At 42.6% G+C, this 22937-nt stretch overlaps 1 protein-coding gene across 10 annotated transcripts in view; it reads left to right on the forward strand.

The window, feature by feature from the left end:
• The window catches only part of GRIN2B (glutamate ionotropic receptor NMDA type subunit 2B), a 218392-nt gene that overhangs the window by 192780 nt on the left and 2675 nt on the right, over positions 1-22937 (forward strand). For all 10 annotated transcript variants that reach the window (XM_086887636.1, XM_023933981.2, XM_086887641.1 and 7 more), the window contains 4 exons: positions 195-424; positions 16359-16519; positions 19413-19600; positions 21370-21608. In XM_086887636.1, the coding sequence (XP_086743762.1) occupies positions 195-424; positions 16359-16519; positions 19413-19600; positions 21370-21608 (818 nt within the window). The remainder of the gene's footprint in view (positions 1-194; positions 425-16358; positions 16520-19412; positions 19601-21369; positions 21609-22937) is intronic.

The raw sequence follows: 22937 nt of genomic DNA on the forward strand, positions 1-22937 counted from the left end.
AAATAATTTTTCAGGTTGTACTTTGCTGAGATATGGTAGCATGAACTTAGGGGAGTGCAGCTGCAGGTGTTCACCTCACAAAAGGGAATAAATTATGCTCTTAACTCTTGAAATCAAGACGTGTATGTGACTGGAAATGCAGACCACTTACTCTCAGATGCTCACTGTGGGATCATGTTTCTCAATCACTCTAGAACCAGGAGGTCCCTCTTTCACCATTGGCAAAGCTATCTGGCTGCTGTGGGGGCTGGTGTTCAACAACTCTGTGCCAGTACAGAATCCCAAGGGTACCACTAGCAAGATCATGGTGTCAGTGTGGGCCTTCTTCGCTGTCATCTTTCTGGCCAGCTACACTGCCAACCTGGCTGCCTTCATGATCCAAGAGGAATACGTGGACCAGGTGTCTGGCTTGAGCGACAAAAAGGTAATGTGTCCACCCAAACCCTCAAAGCAGCCTTTTCTACAGAAGATGCTGCTCTACCCTCTCTTCTTTCCTTTCATAAGGAAAGTGGGCAGGTGTTTTCAGAGTTACATCATAGCTTTAGAGCCTAGTTTAAATAGCACAACTGTTCTTCATTGGTATTCAGTTGTACTTTTACATGCATTAAGCACTTCAGGAATAAATTGTAAACAGAATTGAATTGTGCTTGCTTGCACGATCTCAAACCACACCTTGAATGTCAGCAAGAAACAAATTAATGGAGCTTTGGAGACAATGTGTATAATGGCTGTAACCTGTTTTTTCAGGATTAAATAATTTATCTTGGGTAGGAATGCTGGCCATTAGGCTAGCAAATATGATCTGTTCATTTATTCTGAAAACAACTTCTGTCCACGGGGGTAAATCACTGTGGCTTTGATGATTTACTATTGCTTGCATTTGAAGTTATACTGTCATTTTTTCAAGGTGTTTGGAAGCTTACCACAAGAAATCATTTCTGTTCAGACTGCATTTCAATGCCTTGTTTACCTGCACAGCATTTTGTCCATGCAGAGCATTTACTTTTGCTGGACTCTGAACACTTGAGGATTTTGAGAAGATTGCTGATACATGCAGGGTAGCGCTTTCTGGCTTGTGAGGGTGTAATGCTTTGCACACTGCTTTATTTTTGTTCTGTGGTGAGGCTGCTCACAAGGAATTGAGTATTGTGAGGCTCGATTGCCCATGCTGAGCTTGTTACTCAGTCACTACAGCTGCTTGAGGGGTCATGCCACTGCAGGGCAGCCAAATAGCAACGGGTTACACACATTGCTGTCGGGGACAGCAGCAAGAGGAGGGCTGCAAGTGTCAGTTGCGGCTGCTGGGTTGGTTATAGTTACTGACTTTGTGTCCCTGATGACAGTCTAGAAATAATTTGTGGCCAAGCCTCCTGTGTGTAATGCATCCTGTTCAGCAGGATGGAAATTCTGTGATGGATTAATCATAGGAGTTTTTCTTACTTTTTTTTTTTTTTCCCCCCCTGGAATGAAACATGGCACAGAGTAATACAACCCGTGCAGAAGTGCTCCTGTTATTTGTTTTAATTTTGACCTCAATCTGTTTCACACTGTCTCCTCATTTTCAATGTAGTGTGTTGAGGATGGGGTGGAGGGGAGGATGCTTTCCTGTGAGGTGGGGATTGTTGCAGAGACTCTGTAGAAGCTGTGAGTTCCTTCAGATTGAAAGGTGCTGTTCAAAACCAGCCAGCCCTATCAGAGGTAACATTAGTTTGTCATCACTGAATTTTCAGCTGTCTGAGCTAAATGGGATACTTTGTACCTGTGATCTAGTATTTCAGGCTGTGCCTAGGCTCATTGAAAGAACATGCTTTCATTTTCACGTTTTTCAAGATATTCTTCATACCTGCAGAGCTATGTGCATGAAATATCATTTGAAAGTAGTGACTCCTGGAGCTTCACAGAGCCTTTGGATACAAATTTCTGGGTCTGTTTTAGTTGATTTCACCATAGGGCCACCTGTGTGTATTGGATTGAGGCCATTTTCTTCTACTTTTCTCTGCCAATGTACCTGTATTTACTTTTGCTATGCTAAAGCATATGTGCTTTTTTCCTTGGGGAAGAGAAAGGCCATAGCACACAGAGAATTGTGGTATACCTCAAATATAGCTGCTGGTACAAGTACAATATTTGGGTAAGATTACAATTTACCAGAGCATCTGGAATCAAATGAAAATTGGCTGGTGAAAATGAAGGCCAACAGCTGCCTTTGGGCAATAAAAGCAGGTGGGACTAACTCCATCCAAAATAAGTGTGTGAATGAGCTTGGTCTACTGGGCTCATGGATTTTACTCTCTGGAAATGCAAAGGGCCCTGTAGGATCACTCTTCTGAATCTCATCTTTCTCCTTTTCCGAAGGCTGCGCAGTGCTTGCAACTCACTCACCCTCTCAGTGCACTTCTTGGCCAGGATGAAAGGTACAGCCACATCCATGGAGGTACACAGTGTTCTACCTCATTTCTCTTGCCTGCTTAAAACCAGTTCAGACTTTCAAAGGAGGCAGTCACTATTCAAAGCCAGGTGGGAAAGACCATTTTCCAAGAGGAAAGACTGTCACTTCCAATCTGTTTTATCCCCAACATATGACCTGGCGTCCACAGCAAAAGTCAGGCAGATTAGCCTCCTGGCCTTCTCCATCAGCTGGTAGGGGCACCTGTGTCCAGCACAAGAACTCAGTGAAGGATGTACTCCAAGCCAATAGGCAAAGTGGAAATAACAAAAGGATATTGTTTCTACTTGCCTGGACCCAGATTTGCTTGCAGATGTCTCTGTAGTTCAACAGTACCTGGGGAAGGTGTCCCACTGACACTGGGGAGCAGACAAAATGCCAGATACACTCACAAAATCCTATACTGCACCTGGCTGGGGTGCACTTGTCAAGCTCAGGCTGGCTGTACTCTGCAACAGCAACCCTGAGGGTCTCCTTGGACCCTCTTCCTTAGGTCTTGTCTGGGAAGAGCCACTCCAAGAGGTGCCTACAGCTGCTGGCATGCCACTTCTCCAGAAAAGCAGACTGAAATGCTTCAGGTGTCTTAGGACTTGGATGATGTCTTGGTTGTGCCCCAGCATTTACTTCCTAATGGCGTGCAAGACAATGACTATAGTCATGCCCCAACTGTGCTCCTGTGGAAGTTTGAGCTCACCTGTCTGAGCTGGACTGGAGTGGATGCCTCTGTCCCAGGGTGGCAGGTTGAACCATCTGGAGACCCCTGTATGAACTTAGGGACCTCTGCCACTCTCTGTCCCAGGTGATGCTCGCCCTTTGGGCATCAACCTTTTCTGAATGCCACCCTTTGAGTACAGCTGGCTCAAAACAGGTGCCAGAGCTGATGCAGGAACCCACCTCATGATGGCTGTTAGTTCCCCCATGTTAACCTTGGGAGCTGCTAAATCATACATCAAGCTTTAGCTCTTAACTCTGGGCAGTTTGAGAGAGGAGAAACCTGCTCCTGCCTGAGGGCAGCACTGACCACATGAGTTCTGCAGGAAAAGTCCTGCTCTTGACAGCCTCTCCTTTCCAGCTCCCTGTGCTTGTGGCGTGATGAACCACTTTCCTCCTGCTGAAGCAGCACCTTCCCCCTCCACCTTGTGCAGCAGAGGAGCTGGAGGTGGTCCTAGCAGGGGCAGTGCCAGCTCCCAGCAAGCCCAGCTGGAGCATCTTTGCATGTTCTGCTGGGCTGTATCCATCCAGGATGCATGTGGGGGGCTGCCGCTGCCCTGACCTCTGGGAAAGCCCCAGTGGTAAGAGGGCCTGTCGCAGAATACTGCAGTCAGCTCCTGGGTCTGGATTTCATCTGAGTGTAATCAGAAGATATAACCCAATTTCCATTAGCGGGAGAGCTTCAGACACGTTAGAGAAACAAGCGCCTGCGGTATTTCAGTCTAACGAAGGCAGTAAATACAGGAAAGATTATATAAAATGAACTAATGTGTGAAGTAATCTAATAGCTATACGTAATTTCCATTCATATACAGCAGTAATAGAATAAAATCAAATGTGGACAGCCAGCAGGGCATTTAAATAACATGATTTAGGAGGCAGTAGGTTAATAATAATAAAAAAATAGTATCCTTTCCTATAAATTAGTTTGAAATGCCAAAGTAGCTAATAAAGTATCAAAATGGTAATTTTGTAATTGACATGAAAAGGAAAGAAATGGATTTATGCATGCCTGCAAATTAATATAGATGGCTGAAATTTCACATGTATTTGACTTACTTGCTTTTTAAGACGTTAATGAAATGTTGAGACAAATGCAGTGTAGGTCAGTTATTTTTTTAATAGATACGAGTTTGTTTTTTTTTTTAAAGGTAGGTTTTGAAGTTAAAACTGGCCACTATTTTGACTGAATAAACACTTGAGGAAAGTGTAAGAAGGCAGAAGGAATTCCTGCTATTCTCCAAAATAGCTCATTTTAGTGTACTTTATGCAAAATACTTTGTTATTTCTGACATGTATTTTGACATGTCAGTTTCTAAAGGCACTACTCATAAAATTGACCTACATTTAAGGGGGAAAAAAGGTGGATTTTTTTTTTTTTCTATAACAAAGGAAGGGGACAGACTGAGATAATTAGAAGGCAAAACAACATAGGTAGATCTGAGGTGAATGGAACATTTCAGGTTGATACAAAACCTACACGGAAAAACACTGAAAAACCTACAGAAATAAAAGGATCTGTTCTTTTCTGGAAGTAGTAGATGCTTGGCTATGAAACTGAAAAATGAATTATTTCCCACATTGTACTTTGCAGCACATTAAATCGAAATTATACAAGGATCCCAGATATGCAGAACACTTAAGCGTGTGCTTAACTTTGTGCTCATGAGTGGTGACATTAAAGTCAATGGGCTATTATTCACATGATTGAATTTAAATGCTTCCCTGAGCTTGCAGCTTTTGTACAACAAATACCTGCTCTGGAGAAGTCCAGGGAAAATGCAGAGCAGATAACTTCAGCTAGACATTTTTCAAGAGGTCTAAAAGTGAGGGTCAGTCTTGTGCCTTGTGAGCTCTGTAAGGGGAAGATTGTCTAACTGGATGGCTCGGAGGCGGTACAGATCCTCCACAAGATTAAACATCTAGTGTTAGCTGACATTTGTGGTACTTGCACACATTTCGCCAGGATACAAAGGAAGTTTTATGTGGCGGTGTCCAAAGGCAGAAAGTACGCAATCTTTCAATAGCAGTATGATTTTTATTGTCAGGACACCTTTGTGGAGATATGAATTAGGCAGACAGAAGAAGGTCCATGCCACTTCCAATCCTGTTGTCTGGTGATAAGTCATAATCTGTTCCAAAATGCATAAATATGGTGCACCTTACTTGACAAAAGAAACTTCCCCAAAATAAAGAGGTTCTTGAATCTCCAGATCTTATGTCGTGGGGTGGAGTTGAATTTCTTTCCACAGTGCTTTCCTAGAGGTACATCTCCCTCTAAATGAGTTGGACTATGCCTTTTGCTTAAATATGACCCTTATCAATAACAGTGGTATCAACTAGTGCTTAATGCAAGAAATGCTGGTTCATAGTGAAGTGTAAAAAACTCAGAACTCTGATAGGCTGAAATTTTATGGCTTAAAATCTGATTATTTCTCTGCAGCTCCTTGTAAATCATCAGGTGCTATAGTATTAAGTATTTAAAAATACCATATAGTGTAGCTATATATTATGTGTAAACATACATAATGCATGTGTACTGTGTCACTATGTATTATGTTAAAATTTTCTTATTAATAAATAGTTTTTAAATAGCTACAGTATATCACATGTTAGTAATAGATCTTTCTGATTTGTGACTTACATTTGTTGTACGCATAAATATAATCTCAGACAAATCTTTGCAGTCATAGATAGGTCTGTTTATCATAGATTTAGACATTCTGCAGTCTTTGCAGTGGGATAATTTTTAGGCTTTCTGAGATCTTTGGAACAAACCTCTGTGCCTGTGTGCTTAAATGTGATTCAGTTATTTTTAAGACTATAAATGTTTAAAGTCAGTGGGCTTTCAAACATATTTTGTTTCCCCCCTGCTTCAGTCTTAGTTTCTTTGTCATTCTCCTGTTTTTCTTCAGCTCAGCACTGTACAGTGTGGAGCAGCAAGGAGGCTGCAGTGTGCTTTAGCCTTCACTTGGTCTCTCATGATTCTCTCTTTTTCTGTTCATCTAGAGGGACTTCCGTGGTATCAAAAAAGACTGGGGGTTGAAGGGATCAAGAGCAGCTTTGCCAAGAAGGACTTGGGAGTGCAGGTGGACAAGAGGCTGGATATGACCCAGCAATGTGCACTCACAGCCCAGAAAACCAATTGTATCCTGGGCTGCATCCAAAGCAGCGTGGGCAGCAGGATGAAGGAGGGGATTCTGCCCCTCTGCTCCGCTCTGGTGAAACCCCACCTGCAGTGCTGCATCCAGCTCTGGGGTGTTGTCTTCTGAACAAAAAGAGCATGGACCTGCTAGAGTGAGTCCAGAAGAGGCCACCAAAATGATTAAAGGGATGGAGCACCTCTCCTTACAAGGAAAGACTGAGAGAACTGGGATTGTTTGGCCTGGAAAAGAGAAGGCTTAAAGGCGACCTAAGTGCGGCCTTCCAGTACCTGAAGGGAAACCTACAAGAAAGATGGAGAGAGACTTTTTTAACAAGAGCATGTAATGACAGGAAAAGGGGTAAAGGCTTCAAACTGAAAGAGAGTAGGTTTAAATTAGGTATTAGGAAAAAATTATTTGCTGTGATGGTGGTGATTCACTGGAAGCGGTGCCCAAGAGATGTTGTGGATGCCTCATCCCCAGAACTGTTCAATGCCAGTTTGGATGGGGCTCTGAGCAACTGGGCTAGTGAAAGGTGTCCTTTCCCACAGCATGAGGATTGGGATTAGATGATCTCTAAGGTCCCTTCCACCCCATTGTACAATTTGATGACAGTAAAAACCTCTAATGGGGCTATTCAGGACTATTGACAGTTAAAATGCAGTTTAGTTGGGAACTTAAGCAGGTAAGGTGCAAGGGGAGGGGATACTCAGAGTCAGACTGTAGGCTTAATTCATTCTTGCTGGAAAAGAAGAAATGCAAACCCCTGGGCTTTGTTGAAGATACACATGAAAGTCGCTGGATGAGGGACTTTGGTGATGGGGCTGTGGTGTAGTCCTTAGCTTGCAGCTTTTGCGTTCCCCCTCCACAGCACCCTGGCCTTTCCCAGGCCTTGGTCAACACTGACCGTTCCTTTTCATCTTCCTTTTCATCTTCCTTTTCACCAGCACTTGGAGCTATCCCCCTTTGGAGGTAGTGGTTAAATTTGGTTGCTTCTGTGCTAATTGCTTGGCAGTCTGGAAAAAGCTGTCTTTGGAGAGTTACATAAGGGAGAGAGGGATGCAAAGGATTGTCCTGCTTCTCACATCAGTATAAGTCAGCGGAGAGGGAAACAATGAATATTTTTATTTATTATTTATATGGTGCCATAAATGTACTTGGCACTTTGCAGTCAAATAAAAGACAATCGGCCTGTCACCAAAATTTGGCAGCCTGAGAGATGAGAGCTGGCCTCCTTCAACTGAATGATCAGGGCTGAATTACTGGTGGGGAAGGGATGGGAATATGAGATCTACAGGATTTAAAAAAAAAATGGAATAGAACAGCTGTACTCCCACACTTTCATTCCTGATGCCCAGTGACCGTGACATTTGGAGTTATATGTACATACATATACTTGATAAATATTTGGCAGGCTGTATCTTTCCAGACATTTTTACTTCACTGCATGAAAAGAAGCCCTGCTTCTCCCAGGTATTGGCTACTCAAGGTCAAACTTCCTCTAAATCTCCATGGCCCGATAGACTTCTTTACTTCAAGTGCAGCTCAGTGCCCCAGGACTCACATGGGAGTGATATGGCTTTCATTTCTCAGTCTTTCACTTGCAGGTAGGAGGCAGCTTTCATCAGAAGGTTAAAGGAAGGCATTATCTCCCAGCTCTGAGAAGGTGTTGCCCTGTCTGAAGTGCCCTGCTCTTTTGCTTTGCCACCCTCCCCTACAGATGTGCTTAAGAAATTGCACTAGAGTGATTGCTAAGCTTTTAAAATTTCTTGGATGAAGATTCTGGTCCCTGTGAAGTCTTTTTGAGGTTTGCCAGGCTTGTGCAAGGTTTTACCCTGCTGCCCAGTGGATAGTACCTACACAATAGTAGGTTGGCTACTGTTAGTACTCAGAAGACAGGAGGATCTTACCTTCCTTTGTTAGTGAAAATGGCTGAAAAATGGAATTGCTCCCCCATCAAACTATATCAGCTGAATTTCTCAGAGTGTTTCATAATTTGTTAACCAGCTGTCTCATGTGCAAACAAAGCAGGTTTCAAATTCCTCTGTACTTAGCTGTCACCTCTCCTCTCAAGGTCTTTTTAATCAGTTAATTTTCTTCCTCTGAATGAACATCTACACTCCTAATGATATTAACATGAGTGTCGTAAGTGGCATCTTTCGGCCTCAGGAATTTATCTTTTGTGTTTGCCTGGGATTATTCAGTAGATACCTTTTGTCCTGCTGTGTTTAGCTTCCAAGGAAGCTTGACTTTCAAGAATTAAATACATGGCATGATTGATGCTGGATAAACAGGTGATCTCCATCCTTTACATTCATGCAACCAAAAGTTAAGTGTACTGTAGCTGTGATTTCATAGCACCCTTCATTGCAACAGATATGACTGTGGTGTTCAGATATTATACATACTACCACTTGAGCTGTGCAAGCAGCTTTTGGCTCTGACTGGTGAAGCTCAGTGATTCCACTGCAGATTTCTGGTCAAGCTTGAGGGACGCCTAACAGTGACTTGAAGCCTATAAACTGCCAGATGTGTCCTGAGGAATATTTAAGACTTTAGTATTACCTGTTGGGTGGAGAAACTGCCCTGGATCTGTACAATGCTCATTCACTTGGCTGACCCAGCAGACTTCTGCTGTGCTGGAGGTGGGTGGATTCTGTTTGTACGTGGTGGTCGGATCCTGAAGAGGCCCCCTCAGACCTGGTGCATCTGAAGTTGTTAACTTCAGCAGAAAGGCAGTGTGGCGGCAGCAGGCACGAGTAGGGAATGGAAGAGGTGGGATCCCCGACATGTGGTCTGTTTGGGGTGACACTGCACTGCCCAAGGTTTTCAGTCTCCAGCTCTGTGCAGAAGAGGCACAGAGCAGGTCTGTACACAGCAATCCAGCTTGCAGAGAGGCTGCACAATCCTCTGTGTGCACTGCTCTGGCAATAACCGCATGTGATGGAAACTTCTTCCACCAATTGGATCTCTGCTTTCATCTCAGTTGTTTTGCAAGGACAACTATTTTTAAAGTTGCTATATTTGAACTCTTTTCTTTTGCTTTCACCTGCCCCCCTCACCTCTGCATTGTCACTAGGTTGCTCTGTTCCCTTTCCTGACCCGCACGTGTCCATATTTCACCAACAGACATTCATAGATATTTTTCTTTCTTGTTTGTGGGTCTGACCCACACTATGTCTTCCTTCAAAAGAGACTTTAATCGAATTCTTTCCCAACTTCACTGCAGTCAGCTGCACTAACTGATAACTCCTTTCTTGGACCTATCTAGAGCAATTCATGGGTGAAAGCGCTATGCAAAGCAAGACAGAGAATATGAAACATCACTGGGTACTGAATAATAAGATAAACCACAAAGTCAAAGTCTGAGGGAGTACAATGTAATTTTATGTCCTCCCAAAATCGACATAATGGATTTGGTGCTGTTCAGTCCCCCTTATTTTAGCTTCTTTTTTTTGTTTGATTAAAAATCAAGAATTGTTGTTTGACTAGTGAAGGCAAGAAACTGGGGTTTCAAGAAAAGTTGATGTGGCAGCTGGATTCAGAGCTGTGAGGAGTCCCAGCCACTGCTGAGGAGGCAGAGAATGTTATTGTGAGGGAATGCAGGAGGGAACTAAAAAGAGCTAGGGTAAAAGGATGATCTGAAAACTTAGTCACTTAGAAATGGCTGAGAGTTCCACCTTAGAAATAAAAAACATCTGTAATGTCAAAATTACATGACTGTGCAGAGGAGAGAAGTTTAGGAATGAATCTCAAGAAGTATCTGTACAAGAGAGTCTTTAATAATAGAGAATGAGCAGCACAGACACTTTAGTCTGCTCTCCTCACAGGCCTGTACCAGTGCTAAGATTTAGGTTTGCAGTGTGATTTTCTCCTATGCTGTTGGGCTGGCACAGCTGGCACACTCCTAGCTGGGATGCAATTTTGTCGATTTTAAAGTGTCTACAGCACCATGCCATCAACAGTAGCAAGTTCCGTGCTCAAAATCTGTATAACACCTCCTCTGCCAGGACAGGTGACTGGAGGCACGGGTTTGTGGATGTGCCTGCGTGTGCAATCCAAGCTGCATAAAGAAAAGAATAGAGTAAAAACCCTGAATATGGTGCTGGCAGTGATGATTGACATTTCAGAAACAAACTGATCACTACCTGAATGGAGATCAGGGCAGAGTTGCAGCTTTGAAGAACTCGCAAGCTGGAAATGAACAGACAAAACATGATATATCCTAGAGAGGCCCTGAGAAGAGTAATTATGAGCATGCAGTTTCACTAGCATTGTTTGTGTTGCCTTACTGCAAGCTTTTTTACTGTAATATTCTTTCAGTATCTTTGGGTCTTGATCAGACTGTTCTTGATACGGTGGAGAACGTGTTCACCAACCAAAGATAAGTCAAGGAAAGACCTATAGGATACAGCAAAAGGATGCAAGAATGGTTGCAGGTCCATATAATACAGCTTGCAAAGAAAGACTGAAGATTAAACTGGGCTTCTTTAGCTGCAGTAAAAGAACATGGAGAAGGAGCAGCAGTGGTTTTCAAAAACACAAAATGCACCTTCAGAGAAGAAACTATTTGTATTTCCCTGCCCATGGATAACAGAAAATATTGCAGTTGTATTTGCAGCTGGAAAGCTTTAGTTCAAATACTTAGAAGAACTTTCCAGTAGTAAAGCTCTGGTGGGCATTGTCCAGGGAATGGAGGAGTCTCTAGCATCAGCCATCTTCCACAGTGGGCTGGATTAAGAGCTGCCAGGAATGGTGATGTCCAGGAGAGACTCACCAGAGAGACAGAGGTGGAAAAGACATCTTCTCAGGGTCAAATCCAGGTTTGTGATTCTGTGGCATTGTTCGTGGTGCAGCTTGGGGACAAAAATTATATATTTTGGGAATAAGAAAAAAACAAGCTTTTTATCTTTGAGAGTCATTGATTACCTGTGAAGGAATTAATTTCCTGGCTGAAACAGAGGACATAGAAGGCAGATAGGGCAAGACATGCTGCTGGGGACATGTGTAGCCTATCAGGACTTAAGTACAGGCATAGAGCTACCTCAGAGTTATATCTGAAAACCACTGACCCAGTCTTCAGTTTTTAAGGTTCTGAAGGAAGCTCCTGTGCAAACAGCCTGGTTGGATTTTCAGGCAATGAAGAAAGGTGCAAGCTGAGAGCAGTGACATGGAGCTGAACCAGAACAAGAGGAGAGAATCAAGGACGTTTGGGCAATGCAAAGAGGTTATACATCAGGAGGGTGGTGGGCACTTCAGGCTTCTTGCTACCCATAGTGGTTGGCTCTCTGTGCTTTTGATGGGAGAAGATATCCTGAGGACTGAATGGCTCAGTGGCTAGATTTGTCTGGGCCAATGTAGATGTCTTGAGCTATTTTAGGTGTACTGGAGTGTCCAGACTACCCTCAGGTGGTGGGAATATTTGACACAGGAGCTATGAGAGACCTGTTCCCAGGGTGAAATTCCCTAGGCATCTCATCTTGGCACTTACTTTTGGGTAAAGGAAGTAAGCTCAAAGTATCTAACATGGACTTAAGCTCTTTAGGACTTGCAGGTAGCAGAGGAGCTGAATTTGTGGCTCTTTGATCGGTCAGAGCTTCCTGCGGTAGAAAACTTTAACTGGTCGTCTGGGCCTTAAAAAGTGTGAGGAGCCATCCCAGAGGAGCTGTATAAGGGTAAAACACTACACCCACGCACCCACCCTTGCACCATGTTCTGCCAGCTGATTATGTTATTCAGCAGTGGATTGATTTGGGGTTTTTTAAGCAGTGTAAAAGTAGATCGGCTGATAAAAAAGAGCCTTTTTGTTGCAAGAGCTTGCTGAGTTTGGGAAACTGCTTTCAATGCTATTGGCAAACACTTTACAGTGTAAACAGGGCCTACATCAGGCAGATAAATAAGTGCAGATGTGCTTTTCTGTAGGATCCATTCGGTGATAGACAATATATTGAAAAAAAAATTCTCATCAAATTAATTGTGGCCAATTAGACATAACCCCTTCCCCTCATCTCTAAATCCTCTCCAATTGCTGCTGCATGAATGGGAAGAGCTCCTATCACCTGTTTCATTATGCAGATTGATATCTGAACATCTGAGAACAATGCTGCTTTCTGCGCGGCATGGCTCCAAATTGCTAATGAAACAGCTCTGCCAGCCGAGTCACTTAAACCCGCTTTCACTGCTGCTGTCAACAGCTCTCATGGCGAGATGTGGAGGGGAGTGGCAAAGGAGCTCTCCCCCCAGAATGTGCTAACAGCTCCCAGCCTGTGTGTTTATTGCTCTCCAGAGAAGGAAGATTTCTGCTCTCTGACTCTGAGAGGTTACTTTTCCAAAGCCGGGGTCTGCTTTTCACTTAATGCTCCTTGATTTCAGTTTGTGGAGTGAGGAGTTGAAGAGGCAGGCAGCCACTGAGCTCTGAGCACAGATATCTCATATCCCAGAGCCACTCCAGGCATCCTCAGTGTCCGCTTTCTGCCCCCATCTCTAGCATCCACCTTCACAATTGGTGTGAAGCAAGTGGGGCTTCTTTCACGGGTGAGAGGATGTGCACATCACCTTGTGTACATAAAAGGGGAGCATCTCACAACAGAGGTTCCATGGTGAGCAAGTGGGAGGATGCAAGTGGGGTACATCACTGCCTGGGGCTCTTTGGGTACAGGACTGTGGCTAAGCCCTGCTGGTTCCCTCACAGGCAGTCACCCCTTGAGGTAGGTAGAGCTGGGCAACAGGAAAGGTCTCCTGCTACAGGCAAGCGTAATGTGGGCTCCTACAACTGTAGACCCTGTACAGCTGGGTTTTCTGAGCAACTGATGTAGTTGCTTATCTTCCCTTCCCCTATTACCACCATGTTTTTTTTGTCAGAACCTCACAGGACTCCACAGATGCCTGGAGTGGAGTAGATGTGACTTAGGGCTCTGACAGGAAAAATATTTGCATTAAAAAATGGGACAGTTCTGTCACTGATCTACATTTCTGACCATTTCTGACCATATCTGTGGTTAATTCCTTTGTCACTGTTCACTGCAACATTGAGATTACCTCTGCATAGGCTTCCTCCATGTAATGGCCCCTGCATTGTGCATCAGCTCCTCCCTCATGTCTCAGACTCCTCATAGACCCATCTGTCTGTGCCAGAGTGCTGCTTCCCTGGGAATGATACTTATGATCCAGGCCCATGGTCTCAGCCCCTGGGAGCAATCAAACAAGTTTTCTTACTGAACTCTTTGACAATCTGTCAACTTTCCTCCTTATGGATCACCTCCAGTTCCTCCACACATTCCTCTACAGTGCTGGCAGAAGAGGACACGCTCCTTCCCCATCTGTCCCATGAACTTTTGGGGAAGGCTCACATGTCTTCTTGTTCCCTCAGTATGAGCTGTGTGGGACAGAAGTAAGTGAAGAATGATGCTATAGTTTTTGACTCTGGAGTGCTCACTGGAGATCACTTCAGCCCTGGGCTGAGCTGTGCCCACTTACTGCCAAGATACACACGTGGGGATTTTTGAACTGCTATCACCTATCAGAAAGCTGCATGCATGTTTTACTATTACTTCTCAGATATGGAGGAGTAGCTCTTTATCTCTGGCTGCATTGACTGTGGAGTCAGCTGGACATTGGTTACTTCCCGCTTTGGAAACATTAAGCTAGGTTAGCTGGGAATCTGTGTTCCTCTTGGGTACTCAAGCTAAAATTGTCTGGTGTGGGCCCCATATGGATCCTTTCATATTGTTTCCTGTCTTGCTGTTCACCAAGCTATTGCTGAAGTGTGTGTGCATGTTGGTGTCTGGAGAGTAATTTGCATTTGAAGATCTGTTCTGATTAAGGAATGAGCAGAAGGTAAGGATTGGTTAGTGAATGAGTATTATGTGAATTTGAAGAAGTCATCAGCCTGACTTCTTTTTCTAGAAATGTGCTTTTCCAGTTGCCAGAAACAGTAATTTCTTACAAGAAAAATGTTTCCATTTATTTATTGATTGCCCAGGAGCTTAAAAATGAAATCTGGAGCCTTTCACCTGTGGCTGCTATTATGGGCTCTGGAACAGAGTGGGGACAAAAGATAGTTCAGAGCTGGGATTATATCCCTTATCACAGGGAAATGCCTGACTTCGTAATCCTTCTTACTCCAGTTTGTAGGCATCATGATGGAAGCAGACAAAAGTAGAGGTTGTGTCACGGGGAATGGAGGATGGAGGTATAAAATGGACATGCCAAAACTCAGTCATACAAATGTTGGTCGGGTCTGCCTGATGCTTCTCCTGTTGACTGTACTCTGTTGGAGGGCTCTGTGGGAATGGGAATGCCCTGTATGCCATCACGGTGGGGTTCTGCAGCCTCTGGAAAAGCAAGTTGCGCACACTGCAATCTCCTGGTTTTGCGTGTCAGGGGAGAGACCCTGTTTCTTTGTGTCTGGCGTGGCAGTGCCCTCCTTGTGATGGGTCCCCTAGGCTGCTGCTTTAATCAGCTTAGTAAAAAAGAATAATTTTAGCATGCTGCAGTGATTTTTCTCCCATCAAAGTTTGCTTTCATTACAGTCTTTGATAGCTGTGAGTTTGTCTTCCTCCCTAGAGGGTGTGACAAAGTTCTGAGAGACACCTTACTGTCTGTTTTATGCTATATGAAACTTCTGTTTTGTTGGTGATGCACTAACCTGAGTTCAGGAAAACAGCCCCAATGTTTTTTATTGGCTTGAAGCAGTAGGATATGTGTTCTCTCTCACACACTCCCATGCACATACAAGATAGCCCATTTTAGCCATCCAAACTGGAGAGGTGAGTTGACTGGTACACAGGAACAGGTGAACAGTGTGTTCACCTATCCACAGACCCAGCTTCTGGCTGTCCTCATGGCTGAGGTGTTGTGAGCGAAGTACACTGTTTTAGGGGCTCTGGCCTCCTCAGCTGAGTTGACCAAGTTACAAAATGGCTTTAAGCAGAGCTCAAGAGCAAGGCTCATCTGCATGTGTTTTAAGCTAGAACTACCTGTAGATTGCAGCCCTGTAGAAGGTGGCAGTGAATGACAGCACATATTCATGTACCAGGTGCACTCCTGCTGCTAAATGGTTTTGGTCTGACCATTAGCATGTGGCTTCTCAGGATCACAGAAATACACAGTCACAGTTGGGAGTCAAGAAATAACACCAGGCAAGCTACTGCTTGATATATCCAGAGAGAAGGAGGCTTCCTTCCATTTAACCTACCTTTGCATTTGCAGTTTTTCTTTACTGCTTATTCAGTTCCTGGTTTATAGTTCTGTGCTCCTTCTCATCTGCTGGTTCTAGGGGTTTTAAGCAGTCTTGATAATTGACAGTCTAAATTTTACTCCTCATAAAATCCCAGAGAGCATTGATTATGACTTGAGTTAAGCAAGTGGCATATAAAATCTCACAGGCTTGCAGCCGTGGGGGAATGTTATGATGAATGTATTTCTTCTGAGCAGCAAAAGCTTTGGAGTGTTCTGCCAGCTCTGTTCTGGGCTTCAAATGTTACTAGTGACTTGCAGCCACTAACAGCATTTTTATTTGGGACATTTGCCCAAAACTTTGAAAGCTGATCATTTGTGTGGTGAAGTGGGTGTGAGGTGTGCTGAGAGGCATCTTTTCTCATTAATTACTTTTCTACTTCTGTCAGAACCAGGAAGTGTAAAGGCATCCACAGTGCTGAAAAAGATACTTCTTAGGAGCTAAATGACAGTTTGTGGATAAAAAGCACATCACATAGACTTTATTGGAAACTGTTTCTTGACTGTGTTCCAGCACCACTGTTACATTTTCCCTTTCCTCTTTCCTTTTATCTAACCTCCTATTTAATCTCTGATCACTGACTATTTAATGCACTTAATTCAGAGTAAAGAAAAAGAACAGCTTGCTCAGATTTATTTCTTGTTTCTTAGCATTAACAGGAGACATTCATGTTTGAAAACAGTGAAATAAAATATCTTCTCAATTATGTTTTCTACCTGATAGTAAAATAAAATCAGATCAACCTTCTGGTGTTCTACCAACCAGATGACTGCTTCAATGTAAAAGACTGTGAGAAATATTCCTTTTTCTGTCTCTTCAGTTCCAGAAACCAAATGACTTCTCACCCCCTTTCCGCTTCGGGACAGTTCCCAATGGCAGCACGGAAAGGAACATTCGCAACAACTACCCTGAAATGCACAGCTACATGGTGAAGTTCAATCAGAGGGGGGTGGACGATGCACTGTTCTCACTGAAGACTGGGTGAGGCTTTCTTACATGATTACTCACTGCAGAAACCTGACTTTTTGCATGCTTGTCTGGAATATTTACTTTTTAGGGTTTGAAAAATAAGCTTCTATTATCATTCCATGGTTAAAAGTATAGCAAGACCACACATAGCACAGTAGCACAGGAGAGTGACTCTGGTTCTTTTTTCCAGGTTTTTCTATTGACATCTATATAAGAGTGTCTGGTTTTGCTGTGTTTTTAAGAATTAAACAAAAAGAAAAAGAAAAAGAGGATCTAGTGTATCCCTGTGTACATAATCCATGTGTGTATTGGTCCCAAAGACCTTGCTTCATCAAGATGTTTCATGCTGATGGCTTTTTACACATACAGAAGAAAAGCTTACAGGTCTCTGTGGACAAAGGTTTTTTTCAGATCATTTATATTGTCATCTGGAAATTCCTTTGTTTTCCCTCCTTCTGTGTATAAAAGATTATGTTAATCAGGAAGCTGTCAGACTAATCCCACCCCAGTGTATCACCGGCTAATATAATGTAATGGAAGGTAGGTTTGAAGCAAATAGTTTGGAAGTAGCCTGCTCTCTGGAATGTTTTAGTATCAACGGCTAAACAAAACATTATTTGAATAATATGAAAGTATAAAAAATCTAAGCATTTCCTTGGGTAATTTTGGAGACATGGGAAAAATCGTTAGCAAAAAGCATGGTTGAATAGTTCATCCTGTTTTAATAACAGTGAATCTGCAAAGGACCTAACTCAAAATGACATTTTGCAAGCCTTTGTCCTTTGTAATTAAAGACCTCCTCTCAGAGCTGACCATTTTGGTTATCAGAGCCCAGCCCCAGTGAACAAAAAACATTTTTGCTTAACACTCATGTTGCACTCTTATGAGAAAGTTCGTTCCAAAGCACAAATTAAGATGTTTAGCCAATTTAATTACTAGATTGACTGAATATTCCTAAACCTGATTGCCAGGTTCAGAGGCCCACAGCCCATTACAAATGGTACAAATACCATTGTTGGGTATCATCCTGGGAAGTTTTATCATTCAGGAAATACATATGCACTGTCCTGGAAATATATGGATGAAATAGAGCTCATCACTTGTGATAGATGTCAACCTGGCTTCATATTCACCCTTGGACAGACTTCCTCACAGATAAGCACTTGGACCGAGATAATCACCATACTGCAAATATATGTGCAGGAGGTGTATTGTAAACATAATATGTGAGAGAGGATGTGCAACTGGAAGGTCTTAGGTCATTTATCAGAAAATATTTCATTTCAGGTCTAGTAGGAGGATTTACTCATCATCTTTGGGTTTGTGGGAGATGCAGCCTCAGGAGACTGCCCCCCAGATCCAAATCAATTTGTTGCTGTTTGAAAAGGCTCTCATCAGGCTCTTGTGCTCTCTGCACAGCCCATAATGGGGATTTCTGTGTGTTGAAACAGAATTTTTGTTGTGTTTTTCAGCTCAATATTCTCTAACAATAACCAGTTGGCATGGTAAACCTTAAAGCTGCTGTTGTGGCCAGCTGACATTGGTAAAGATCTGGTAGTACTTTTCACAGTAACTGAGGGGTTAAACATAATGTCCTGACTGTATTTGACTTGAAAAAAAATCATTTTTCTCAGCTAAGCCATGCCAGCACTTGAATTGGAGAAAATATTTTCCTTACTTCAAGACCTACTTTGCTATCTAATATTGATACATTTTATAAGGCATTTTAGATTCTTTTGAGATGTCAGTACAGAAATATAACCTATTCTTTAGCATAAAGATCCGCTTGACTTCCTCTTCATTTACCTTGCTGTATGTTTGTATTCCAAATTTTCTTTAAGATCAGAAATTACGATTACCAAATAGTCAGAAAGAAATAGATGATCCTCATTCGTAACCCAGATTCACCTCTAGGACAGCTTTAGGCTTAGATTTTATTCAACTACAGTGAAGGTGAAGATGACACCTGAAGGTTGGGTACAACATCCAGAGGAACCTGGAGAGGGTCAGGAAGTGGGCACACGGGAATTTAATGAGATTTAACAAGACCAAGTGCAAGGTGCTGCACTGGGGTCAGAGCAATCCCTGATATGAACACTGGCTGGGGGATGAAGGGATCAAGAGCAGCTTTGCCGAGAAGGGCTTGGGAGTGCAGGTGGACAAGAGGCTGGATACAACCCAGAAATGTGTATTCACTGAAAGCAAATTGTTTCCTGGGCTGCCTTCAAGGCAGGGTGGGCAGCAGGGTGAGGGAGGGGATTTTACCCCTCTGCTCTGGTGGGGCCCCACCTGCAGTGCTGCATCCAGCTCTGGGGTCCCCAGCGTAGGAAGGACATGGACCTGTAAGAGCATGTCCAGAGGAGGCCACCAAGATGATTAAAAGGGTAGAGGACCTCTCCTACAAGGAAAGGCTGAGAGAACTGGGATTGCTCAGAAGAGAAGGGTTTAGGGTGACCTAACTGTGACCTTCCTGAGGGGAACCTACAAGACACCTGGAGAGAAACTTTTTATAAATGCATTTAGTGACAGGACAAAGGGGAATGGTTTCTCTGAAAGATTAGATAGATTAGATATTAGGAAAAAAAAGATTTTGCATGATGGTGGTGAGGCATTTTACTGTGTGGTGATGAAGTTGTGGTAGCCCCATCCCTAGGAGTGAGGCCAGGCTGGATAGGGCCCTGAGCAACCTGGTCTTGTGGAAGGTGTTCCTGCCCATGTCATGGTGAGTGGAACTAGATGGTCTTTAAGATCCTTTCCAACACAAACCTTTCTATGATTCTACATAACATATTGCAGTCCATCTGAAAGAGATTAATTTCTTCCTTAGCTGACTAAAACCACCTTTGATTTCATACAGATTTTATGTTTTCTCTACTATACCTTCTTGTTTCTTGCATCTGTGTAGGAAGTTGGATGCTTTCATTTATGATGCAGCAGTGCTAAACTACATGGCTGGCAGAGATGAAGGCTGCAAGCTGGTGACGATTGGGAGTGGGAAAGTGTTTGCCTCCACTGGCTATGGCATTGCCATCCAAAAGGACTCAGGCTGGAAGCGTCAGGTTGATCTTGCAATTCTACAGCTTTTTGGAGATGGTAAGTGACAAGAAAAAGAAGTGCTGAAATTTTCCTAAGAAATACTGAGTTTTGCATGCAAGAAATGGAAGTTTCTAGCTCTGGTGCTTCAGATGTGAGTTGAAAATGTGGAATTATTAATGGGGCTTTTTTAGAGGCAACACACCAAAAATGCGAGGATGTCACTTCTTTCATGTTGTTGATGCAGGGTAGCGGTATCATCAAAAGCAGTGCCAAAAGCACTAAAGTTTTCATAGAACAAGCTCAGCTGTGTGTTTGAAAAACGTCTTATGTGAAGAATGTCTTGTAAAAGCAAGATTTCTGGTGTGAATTTTTCACTAGCTTTGAGGTTTTCCCATGACCAAACCCACTAATTATACCAGACTGTCTGTGGTTATTCCATACTTTATAGCTCTAGACAGGATCAATCCATGCAGAGTTTACAGAATTAAAGGATAAATATTTTTGGATGAAAGAGCTAGATCAAATTTTCCAAAACCTAAAAAAAACCCAAAACAAAACAAAAAACCCCAAAGAAGAACTTGAGACTCAAAAGCATCTTTTGGAATGAGATTTTAATTAGAACATTATAGTAACTCAGTTCACATCTTAATTTACAGAGAAATTGCTATTAACAAAAATTGTCCATGGGAAAATAAATTTATTCTTAGGAAGTATTTTCCTGTCTTTCCATTTCACATAAAATTTTCCTTTTTTATGAATAAATAAAATTCACAGGTTATTTTATTTATAAGTATTCTTTTTCTCTCCTGAAATCTGAAAATAACATATGGTATTATAAATATGGAAAGAACATAACTTGGACATACTTCAGAAAATTGGCCACCTGACAGGTTGTTCTGTTTCTTAAAAAGCCTAGTATGTATTATTTCAGAGAAGGACATAAGTTCTCCACAAAGCTTCAAAAACTCCGTTATGGAACTACTTAAATATATGGATTTTTTTCCCCTTGCCACTGGACTGGAGATTGAAAATGTAAAAAACTAACTTTCCTAACAACATGAAACAATTTGTCATCCTGCAAAATTAGTTTGTTCTGAATGTCCTAGTATGTGCGTGCATGTGTGTTTACCTCTCTCTCACCCCTCATGAAAGTACCATAATGGTAGTAAGTGGTGTATGAAATTAGAGTACAGAACATTTGCTCCTAGCTGATACAAATTAGTAAAATTTTTGATTGGCCAAAGCCCTGGGAAGTGTTGAATATGGACAAAATTGAAGGGAGGAAAAACAAGTAAAAATACTCAAATATTTTTGGAACATTGCACCTGGTTTTAATGAGCTATGGATATGATGGTAAAAAAAATTGATTGAAAACAATCAATATTTTGATTTTGAGTTGGAAACATACAGTGTTTCTGTCTAGAAGTGATTAATTTTTGTCTATCACTATCAGTCACTAATTTTTCCCTTCATTGACTTAATGAAAGTGGAAGTTTGTGAGGCCAGGTCTTCAGTCATTTGGTGGACAACTGTTTCAGGATCTCAGTGCAGACATCCAGCAAGTGTCATAGCTGTCCTCTGGTACAGCTTGTTATGGCTAATATCAGGCTGTGGAAAAATCTTGTTGACTTTCCTGTGACAAATGGCACTTGCCCCCATCAGAAGGGCAGTCAGGATATTTTATGGATGTTGCAGATGTGGAAAAAGAACATGAAGACTGGAAATTACGTTAGATCAGCTTCTTGCTTTCAGTCTGCCCCTGTCTGAGCTCTTCAGCCATTGCAGTATTATCTAACCTGTTTCTTTTCACCTGTCTGTCATTCTAGGGGAGATGGAAGAGCTGGAAGCTCTCTGGCTCACTGGCATTTGTCACAATGAGAAGAATGAGGTCATGAGCAGCCAGCTGGATATAGATAACATGGCAGGTGTCTTCTACATGTTGGGAGCAGCCATGGCCCTCAGTCTCATCACCTTCATCTGTGAGCATCTCTTCTACTGGCAATTCCGCCACTGCTTCATGGGCGTCTGCTCTGGCAAGCCTGGTGTGGTCTTCTCCATCAGCAGGGTGAGTGCCATTAGCTGTCAGGGACAAAGAGACAGACCTAGGTACTGGAGATGGAAATATTCACCAAGACTGTCTAATACACAGGTGGCGGTCTGCATAGTGCCATCTTTGCATAACTTTGTTAATGTTGAAAAAACATGTTAGTTTTTTCTGTGACATCTCTGGTCTCTGATGGATTATAGTTAAGGAAATGGAAATTGCACATGGAAATGAAAACACAGGAAAGGACAAGTTAACTGTTACTGCTTGCTACCCCAAAGCGAGTTGTGAGGAGGCCAAATTTGGGGACCCCCTAAATGTAATCAAGTAATGATGGATAATATGATTAGAAATTTGGGAGTTCTACATTGTCCTCTAAATTGCAGCTTTTCAGCTGACCTTTTGTTAACTAGAAGTGTGCCTTTATTGACAGTGAGAAGTCCTTAACTGAAAGCCATGCCCTGAACTATGCAGAAATCTTTCCACGGAGGATGACCGCATAAACTTAGCAATTGCTTTATGCAAATCTGCCTTAGGGTACAACATTTACATTTAAAGTAGATTCTAGCCATTCCTGAGTCATCTTCCACTATTAGGGTTGCTAGCAGTATCCCATTTGGAGCTTTATTTTCCTTCTTTGAAGCCACTGGTTCTTTCTCCTGATCCATTCTGAAGTGAGGTCAAATCTTGGCATTTTTTAGTTCAGCATCTGTAGCAGAATTTCCTTTGATTGTACAAGGAGTATATAATTGCTGCATAACATATTGAAGAGAAATGACAAAGCCTTTTGAATGCAAGGGCACAGCCTCTCTTCTATATTGTTAGTCTCTAATGTGGTTTGGTCTGTAGATGAGATGGGGCATTGTGTTTGGTGACCCTTAGCTAAGAACAGATTCTTTTATTCTGTGTTTATCTGTTTGACCTGGGCCAGGTTGGTGAAAGGTCTGAAAAGTGTTAATCATCTGCTAGCTGCTGAGAAACCATGATGACATGATGTCATGGTGTCCATTTCACAGTTGACATTAATCATCGGGCACCATTTGTCAGGTCAGGGGATAAAGGAGCTGCTTTTGTTCTGTTCCTGGGGATTAGCCCTTACAAACAGTCATGGGTAAAATGAGCTTGTGGAGAACATGGAGGAATTGGGCCCTTCTGTTGTCTGATTTGAGGTTGAATAGAGGACTTCTGCTTTCAGGGGTGTCAATTTGGAGCCTGTTATCACTGTTAAATTTAACAGAATGCAATTAAAAATTTTATTGTACCTCAGTCAATAGTCAGATGCAAAATACCTAAATACCCATTCAAGAGCTCTGCTGCTTCTCTGTTTCCTTTTCTAATCTGCGCTGGTGA

The sequence above is a fragment of the Cyanistes caeruleus genome, chromosome 4 (genome assembly GCF_971803275.1).
Source record: "Cyanistes caeruleus chromosome 4, bCyaCae1.hap1.1, whole genome shotgun sequence".
Lineage (NCBI taxonomy): Eukaryota > Metazoa > Chordata > Aves > Passeriformes > Paridae > Cyanistes > Cyanistes caeruleus.